The sequence below is a fragment of the Perca flavescens genome, chromosome 9 (assembly GCF_004354835.1).
Source record: "Perca flavescens isolate YP-PL-M2 chromosome 9, PFLA_1.0, whole genome shotgun sequence".
NCBI lineage: Eukaryota > Metazoa > Chordata > Actinopteri > Perciformes > Percidae > Perca > Perca flavescens.
Window position 1 is genome coordinate 26556358 of NC_041339.1, and position 8876 is coordinate 26565233.

At 40.8% G+C, this 8876-nt stretch overlaps 1 protein-coding gene across 2 annotated transcripts in view; it reads right to left on the bottom strand.

Moving 5' to 3' along the window:
* tprb (translocated promoter region b, nuclear basket protein) overlaps positions 1-8658 on the bottom strand; it is a 26850-nt gene extending 18192 nt beyond the window's left edge. Inside the window, exons 1-21 of one of the 2 annotated variants that reach the window (XM_028586829.1) lie at positions 8476-8658; positions 7968-8072; positions 7788-7861; positions 6990-7086; positions 6779-6882; positions 6453-6617; positions 6072-6164; positions 5850-5930; positions 5441-5528; positions 5150-5290; positions 4938-5038; positions 3784-3981; positions 3568-3675; positions 3245-3471; positions 2788-2951; positions 2469-2611; positions 1279-1427; positions 1006-1168; positions 707-841; positions 483-623; positions 36-204 (exon numbers count right to left, since the gene is read on the bottom strand). In XM_028586829.1, coding sequence (XP_028442630.1) covers positions 36-204; positions 483-623; positions 707-841; positions 1006-1168; positions 1279-1427; positions 2469-2611; positions 2788-2951; positions 3245-3471; positions 3568-3675; positions 3784-3981; positions 4938-5038; positions 5150-5290; positions 5441-5528; positions 5850-5930; positions 6072-6164; positions 6453-6617; positions 6779-6882; positions 6990-7086; positions 7788-7861; positions 7968-8072; positions 8476-8626 — 2797 coding nt within the window. In that variant the 5' untranslated portion in view covers positions 8627-8658. The remainder of the gene's footprint in view (positions 1-35; positions 205-482; positions 624-706; positions 842-1005; positions 1169-1278; positions 1428-2468; positions 2612-2787; positions 2952-3244; positions 3472-3567; positions 3676-3783; positions 3982-4937; positions 5039-5149; positions 5291-5440; positions 5529-5849; positions 5931-6071; positions 6165-6452; positions 6618-6778; positions 6883-6989; positions 7087-7787; positions 7862-7967; positions 8073-8475) is intronic. The other variant, XM_028586830.1, reaches the window with a different exon arrangement.
* Between the last annotated feature and the right edge of the window lie 218 nt (positions 8659-8876).

The following is an 8876-nucleotide window of genomic DNA, read 5'->3' on the forward strand; positions in this document are numbered from 1 at the left end:
CTGCGGTGGTTTGTGTGTGCGTTTGTTGTGCTAACCTCTGATAATGGACGTGGTGGGGGAGCTCAAGGTGTGACGTGCTTCGCTGCTGCCTAGCTGCAGCCGGAGTGTGTTAAGCTCCAACTCAGCAGCATTCAGCAGCTCCTTGGTCTTCTGGTGTAATGGTAGCTGTAGCTCAAGCTGCCTCTTTGCCTCCAGCAACTGGACCTGTGCATGAGAAATCAGTAACATCGACAAGTAAGCACATTTCTGTTATTATTATTATCTTATTTCTGTGTCTTGTTCTGGGTTGTAATGCATTTGTTTCATTTGTAAAGGTGGTATGTTCAAGATTAAACTGGAAGTTAAGTTGTTCTTTAAATCCAGTAAACAGTACTGATTTATCAGTACACCACAACACCTTTGCACATAACTTAGGCATACATAACTGAGGGGAAACCATTGTGTATACTAGCAGAAAGCAGACCAATCAATTTTATGCTTACTTCCTGGTTTCTGCTGAGCAGGTGGCGCTGTTCCACCTCGTGCTCCAGCCTCTTCTGCAGCTGGGAGATCTCTCGTTCCTGCTTCTCCAACTGGCTGTTTAGACGCTGACGTGTATCAGTCTCTGAACGCTCAAGAGTGGCCTAGAAGAGCACAGTAGTTTTAATTTTGAACTGTGTTTATGTGTGTGAAACAATGAGTGACAAATGTCATACTTATAGATTACCTGAATGGCCTGGAGGTTGGTCAGCAGCAGGCTCTGGCTCTGTTGTTGGCTCATGATTGACTCTTTCTCCTGATTCAGCCTGGACTCCACCAGCTTCAGCATGTCTCTCTCCTTACGCAGGGTCTCAGCTTGGCCCTAAGAGACAGGAGGAGATCATTCTAGATTGCTCTACTATTCCTCAAGCAGTCCCAAAACTAAATTGAGCACCACTGCAAATGGCACATGATGATAAAAATGCGAAGAAAACCAAATCGGGCACAAACATCACCACGAAAAAGATTGCTGGAACAAAGACAAACCTCAGCCATGGTAAGTTTCTCTTTGGCAGCTTTCAGATCCTCATTCAAAGTGTGGATGGTCTGCTCATGCTTCTGTGAGGCAGTGGCCATATTCTGTCCTTTTTCTCTGAGGGAAGCAATCTCTTTCCTGTAGCGCTCAACGTTGTCCTGCAGCATTTCATACCTGATATTGTTGAGACGGACATCCTTTTTAGTGCCCTATGTACTCTACTATGTATTCTTTAAAACACATTTAGTGTTGAGTAAACCAGAAGGTGGTTTTAAAAAACTTACCTCTTTGAGGCAAACTCTAGCTGGGTGGATATCTTGGCATTCTGGGAATGAAGGTCAGAGATCTGATCCTGAAGCTTCTCGTTCTGCTCTGTCAGTGCCTTGGTACTCTCCATATGCTCCTTCTTATTGGTGGAGAACACCTCCTGCAACTGCAGATGCAACCAGACATTTTTATTTTTTAGAGTTTAGTTATCATCTGAAAAATACCATTTTCATGTGAGTTTGTCAACAGGAAGTGGGCGCCATACCGTTTCCTGTTGCGAAAACGGAGGCTGACAAAGCTCTGATTAATCGTAAAACTAGGCAGCGCTGATCAAATATAATCCAAGATTCTTTAGTGCATTGCCTATTTCTCGCCTTACCGTTTTAACTGTCAGACAAGATTGTTTGTTACCAGCCGGCCGCCATATTGATTCTGTGACGTTAACGCATTACATCACCCACCAGCGGGAGTATTTATTTGGTGCAGTGCAGCACATTCTGGTAGTTGTAGGTTTTCTACCTGTTGAGCGAAATGGAATAGCACAGCCCTTTTTCTCCGGCTATGTAGCACCTGTTTAAAAAATGTTTGCACCATTCTACTACATAGAAGATAGTATTAGTTTTAGTTTTATTAAAGGCCCTCTTTCTAGCTGTAAAATATCACATCAGTGAAATCTGGGTCTGCAACTCTAGAGCCATACACACTTACAGTTTCTGATTACTTTAAATAAAATAAGAACCAAATAAACCTAAATCCTAATCAATTTAGTTTCTTTCTTGTTTGCCCACTTGGCACTGTTGCACTTTTCACTCCAATTCATTCTCTAGCATCATTAGCAGAAAAGGGTAATAATATTTTAGGCACATAATAATTATGTGTATTAAATGCAGATCTGTCAATTTAGACACATTGTTATCTAGTGGCAGTCATGGAAAACGAGTGAGCCAAGCTCATCAGTAGAGTGTGTGCTTGTAGTGAGTGACAACATCCATAAATACTGACCCACAGATAGCCTTGATATGTTCACTGATACAGAGAAATCTGAATATGGAGTGCTTTACAGTAAACATCAAGCAAAATAATGCCTGTAACTAAAATTGAGTTATTCCCATGGGTCATGTGCTGGGCACTGCTTGACATGCACCATGGGCTGTCAAGACTGCTAAGATAATAAACTTGAAGATGCCTTATATCGTGGTTTGCTCACCTGTCGCAAAGCTGCCTTGGCCTCCAAGGCTTCAGCAGACTCTGTTGCCATGGAGACAAGTGCAGTGGGCGTTCCTGGGGTGGGAATGGCTGCAGGTGAGCGTCGGGGGGTGGAGGCCAGGGAGAACTCTTCAGGTGGTGTACCTTAAGGAAAAACACTCAAAAGTTCAGCCAAATCACTGTTTAAGCCATTGTCATCGGACCAAAACTGAACTACTAAAAATTGCTTGGTGCCATAATGGAAGCAGTTAAATGTGCATGTACAGGATGTCCTGTCTTGTGTCAGTAGTATATAACTTGGTTTATCTCATGTCTGTTACCTTGTTGAGGGAAGCTGACTCCGGTTGCCTGAGCAAGCAGCATGCGGTACATGTCCCTCTGCCTTACGATGGACTCAGTCATCTTAATCTGTTGCCCGCGCTGCTCCTTCAGGGACTCCAGCTCAACCTTGGCTTTCTCCAAACTCTGCTCCAGTTCACCACGTCTGTAACAGATCATCTTTCTTAGCCTAACTGACAGTTTGACATCTTTGGTTACTTATAATAATACATTTATGAATATAAATGTATGTTGAGATGGCATGTTTGGGTGTTTTTAATGCTTGGTACTCTTGTTCTTTAGCATTCTTTCCTCCCAATGTTGTTACCAATCACTGAATTTGGATAGCGAGACATCACATAAAAAAGCCAGTTACCTCACTTACAGTTATGTTATTGATTACAAGAAACAAAAGAACAAAGAAACTAAAAGAACCCAGCAGCACTCAGTCTAACGTACTTGTTGCCAGTGGCCTCAAACTCCTCTTTCTCCTGGGCATCACTGAGCTCCCTAAGGGCCACCAGAAGACGCTGATTCTGCTTCTGCAGCTCCTCTACACCACGGAAGGTCACCAAGTGTTGGCTGATCACCTCTGATGTGCTGCTGATGTCGGCTGAGCTCACCTCCTCCTCATGAACCACATGGTTTCCACGAGCCTCTTCCAGCTCTATCAGCAGCACGCGCACCTGGCAGGAAAGACCATGGTTAGCATGGAAAATACGAATTTGGAGAAATCTGACCAGGATTATCCTTTAAACTGGAATAAGAGAGTGAGCACCCACCTGCTGAGCCATGTCTCCCAGCTGCAGTTCACACCTCTGGTTGTCCCTTTCCAGAACAGAGGAGCGCTTGTTAGCTTCATCAGCCTCCTTTTGCAGACGGTGCACCTCCTGAAGTAAACACAATAATATAAACATAATGGAGGAAAAACAACAATGCAATCTAATGGAAAAATCACATTACACTGAATATACATTTAACCTGTATGCATAACCAACCGTAACAGCCTGCTCCAGCTTGGCAGAAAGACTGGCCACTGACTTCTGCAAGCGCTCATGTTCGTCCCTCTGCCGTTTGAGGATAGGGGCTTTTGCTTCCACTTCCTGCACAATGTCATCCAGGTACTTGTTGACCCGCTTGTTCTCCAATCGCTCCAGCTGCAACTGCTCCTGGCTCTCTACGTATGCACTATACAACTGAAAATACAGATGAGAGCTCGTATCAAAGCAAAATAGTCCAGAAGGGAAACATGAGCAGTGCAGACAACTGGGCTCACTGTTAGTTCAAACGGTTTAATAAAACTGAATTAATTAGCACAAGCAAGTCTATAACAAACATTGTCAAAAAACACATAATGGTGTGGTCTAACAGCACTCGTTTTACACTGAGGGGTTTCTAAAATAAAACCAAACATAAGCTTGACCTTAATATGGTCTATAGACTGCATTGCATCAAGTAATATTGGTAATCTATTGTGGCAATCCATTGCACCTCATCAACATAAAACCAATTGTCACAAGGCATTCCCTCAGATCCTAATAAGGTTAATAATAAAGTAATTTTGGTGTTAAAAATCAGTTCCCCCACCCCCCACCCCACCTACTTCTATTCAATGATGACTCTGCTTTTAGTGGCAACACCAGATTGGCACAGAGGAAAGTTATATTTGCAGGATTGACTGCCGCTAAGAAGACCATAATACACTCATGGTTTTCCCCGGACATCCCGTTCGGCAAAAGAATGACTAAATTATTTTAGAAACATTGCTTTTAGAAAGGTCAATGGCTGTCATACATAAAGCGCGAGCATCTACTGTGCAGGCCTGGGATGCTCTTATCACTTCTCTTTCTGACATAACATTGCTTGCTCGCATATAAGGGGTTACTGTGAATTATGCTGTGTGACTGCAAGACTCTCTGTTGTCTAATGCAACGAGTTCCCACTGATGGGTCTGGAAAATGTCTGTACCCCCCCCTTTTTTTTCTTTGCTTACTTTATCTTTGTAGGTTAGTTCATCTCCTGTCCTCTATTTCTCCTCTTTCTATTTATTTATTTATTTATTTAAACGGCAAGGCAATGGCACTATGTTCGTAATGTAATGTTCATTGTTCAATAAAAAGTTTGCCCCCAAAAAACAATCAGTTGCACAAACCTCCGTCAGCTTCATCCCGGGCTTGATCTTGGATACAGCAGCTGCTGTTGGAGACATGGTTGTCATTTGCTCTTCTGTGAGCACCGATGTACCAGTAGGGCCTGGACATTCAAAAAGTAGTAGAGAGATCACAGGTTATTTAATAAGTAATTACCAGACTTGATAATGGCTTATTTTAAATTCAAGAAAGTACCAGAATCAACCCAACAGACCTCTAAGTTTAGAACTGGATAGCAGCTCATTGGCATTGTCCAGCTCTTTCTCGAGACCCTGGATCCTCTCCTTTAGCTCAGCAACACTTTTGTCTGTGGCACCGTTCATCTCCTGCAACTTCTCTTCAAGGGCCTTGTTTGCTGTGGCAGAAAGAATAAACAGAGCCAACGTGAGGGAATACCAACAACTGGGAACTAAATTAAGCATATTCAGACTCTCCACGTCTAGGAAGAAGTCAAGTACTAAATAATAAAAATGGAATATGTGGTCATTCTGTTATTGCCTCGCACCTTCTCCAGCATCCTTCAGCAGCTTATGCAGCTCCTCCACTGCCCCACTCAGCTCTTCACTTTTTGCCTCAGAATCTGCTGCTGCTCCCTGCCACCACAACAACGTTAGAGTTGGCAAAAAGTTTTTATAAATGGCACAAAGAACTATCTAATACACAGTACATCATTTCAGTAATGGTAAATATAAACTCTGAGGTGAAAGAAATATGTAGCATTAATTTTGTCTTGGACTAGGTTTAAAAATCTCATCTAAACAAATAAGCCAAAAGACATGAGATGCTTTGGCATATTCTGAAAATGTGAAAAAGTGATACTTCATGAACATAAACTGAAATTACTCCCTGGGAGTAAATGCTTTGGTGGTACAAAGTACTGTATCACATCAGCTTGCTCTCATACATATACATACCTTGTATAGATTGGAAAGTTTAATGTTGGCATTCAGCTCGTTTCTGAACTTTTCCTCCATGGTAGCTTGTTGTTCCTTGGCCTAGAATGAACAAAGAGTGTACAATATTGATCACTTTGTTGCAGAATATAAAGTACATGACAACAATGGAATTCTTGTTTCTGTGTAAACCAAGACAGGATGAAAATGTGGGATAGGCTGTAAGAATTATCAAACACATACTTCTTTTAGTTTGCTGATCATGTCCTCATTCTGTTTCTGAAGGTGTTCATTTGAAGTCTTCAAACTGGCCACTTGGTCTTGGAGTCTGTTCACCTGAAAGTCACAAGCAAAAAACATTAAGTAATGACCATAGGAGATGATGGTAATCATTCATAACTGAGCAGTAAGTGACTGCATCCACCATGTACCATGTCTATTTACAACTATTAGTCTATGGGTGGGACATCACACCTTAGCTCTACATATAATGCAATGTAATTGGGCCAAATGAAATAGTCATGCTGTCATTATCATTGTATTTGTTGCTGCTGCTTTCATTGCTTTATTCTCCAAGTCATTCAGCTTTATAAACATCTTTATGTAAACAAAAAAGAGACATGCCTCGTCTTCCTTGTTCTCCAGGTTGCACTTCAGTTCCAGGATCTCGTTTCCCTTCTGTCGGGACAAGGACAGTAGTTCCTCACTCTTAGCCTTCAACTCCTCGTTCAGCCAAGATGTTTGGCCATTCAGCAGTTCCTTCTCTTGTTCCATGCGCTTCTCCTTGTACTGTAACGGCAAACCACCCCAACTTTATTCAGTGACTTGTTTATAAGGAAACATGTGCAGTATAATAGAAGCTAATAGCTGTTTTCAAAGTCACTTTCTTGAAAGACAAACCTGATGTAAATATATTATTCAAGCAATGTTAAAATAGCAACATAGCTTACTTTTATGTTGACTTCAGCTGATTCAAGCTCATCCAATTTCATCTGCAGGGCCATCTTAGAGGTGTTGACCTCCACCAATTTATCATTGAGTTGCCGGAAGTCATCTAGTGGAGCAACAGAAACAACAAGTTCCATGTCAAAGTGACGGTTAGTATGTATGAACAGCAATAAAAAGTTGTAAAGGTCTCTAGACTAATCCATCCTTCCATACCATTTAAATGCTCCACTTCCAAGGATCTCCTTTCAAGTGTTCGCACAAGTTCTCGCTTTTCTGCCTCCAGTTCCTCTTTGGCTTTTGACAGCAAAGTCTAAAAAGAGAAGCATTATTTCAACCATAGTAATTGCTGGTATCGCATACAAATTAAGCACTACTTGCGTTGCGGATAATATCTGGAATTTTGGTGACATCAATATAACCCTTAGCAGAGTTGCAAATTAACTTTTCTGTCCACCTACCACTGTGGCTGGTGGATTACAAAATCTACCAGTCACTAAATAGATTACCATTCCATCGTCTTAGTTCAACTAACTAGCCAATTCAAAAAATGTGGTCCATTCTCCAACTTAACATGTTTGTTTATTTAACATTTTACAAAATATTCTCCTCTACATTTATGCAAAGTAGGCAATTCAAACAAAGACACAAAACCCAAATATACCTCTGACATGTTATCATGCTTTTACTTTTCCAAAAAGCGAACATGGTTTCAGACACTTTAGGTTAAGCATTGTGTAGCTTGTTAAAAATTTAAGTTTTGACAGAGGCTTGTTAGAATCAAACATATAGCAAACTAATGCAGTCCTTACATCTGAAATATACAGAAAAGCTGCACTAAAATGAGCAGATAAGTTCATTGAGTCAAGTGTTGACATCTGTGACTTTAACAGCACTAATGTTACTTCTTCTGACAAGTAAGCATCCCTGCAACTTGTGACATAGTTTGTGTTAATTATTACAATATCCATAATACGTAGACACAGAATAGATGGCTGATTTTGTATGCCTTACCTGCTCTGATGACAGCCTTTCTTGTGCGGATTCATATTCCTTGTTTTTCCTACGCACACTTTTAAGATCCTCCTCTAAATAGGGGAGATTTGAAGATAGCCGATATCATTAATTAATACCAACCAGAGAAGCTAAGTCAAGTTAAATCCGTTTATACTATTGCAATAAGTTCACTTTTACCTTGCTTAGTAAACTCCTCTTTCAATTTAAGATGTTCTTGAGTCTGGGACACAAATTCTTCCTGACACTGGGCAAGTTGTTTAACTTTTTCAAAGAAGTGTTGCTCTGTAAAAAGGTCAGCAAACACACAAACATGAAACGGTAAATGGTTAATTGGCTAACGCTAGTGTTATATATACTTTATACAGTAACTATTACTGTTCATGTCACGTTGTCAACGCTAACGCTAGCTAGCTAGCTCAGTAGGTTAACGTTAGCTCATTAGCGTCAAACTGTGGTTAACCTGCAGTGCTGCCAAGCGTTAGCGTTGGTCCAAATTCCCAAAGTCGTTAAAAGACATAGCTAAGACAATTACCAGTGTAATGTGTTAGCTAGTACGTTCAAAGCAAACAAATAAATAACTTTAACTGTGTTCCGTTAACCGGCATGTTTGCATGAGTAAAGTAAAACATTTAGCTATCCAGCACACTAGCATCGCTAGCAAACATTATACCAGGAAATATCATACCGCTGTCAACACGAAATTGTTCCTGTTGTGCTTTCAAATAATCGATTTCATACTGCTGATCCGAAAAAATCTTATCGAGTTTGTTTTGAATTGTTTTTGGTAGCTTGGATATCTCGGAACCTTCCAACTCTTGCAGCAGCAGTGCCGCCATTTTTCCGACAACAACAGTTCGAGCAGGCGCAGTTTGCGATTTGACTTCTGAATTCTCCTGAAGCATTATGGGAGTTGTATTTTTTACATTTAAACTTCAGAAACAAGCATGTGTAGCCAATGCAGTGTGCAGATTCGTATAATCAAAATGATTAAATATGATAGGGAAAATCAGTGATATACAGTTTGAATCTTAAAAAGACTTGCAAAATACCTGCATTGCATTATTCCTAGAATCCAAGACTCCAATA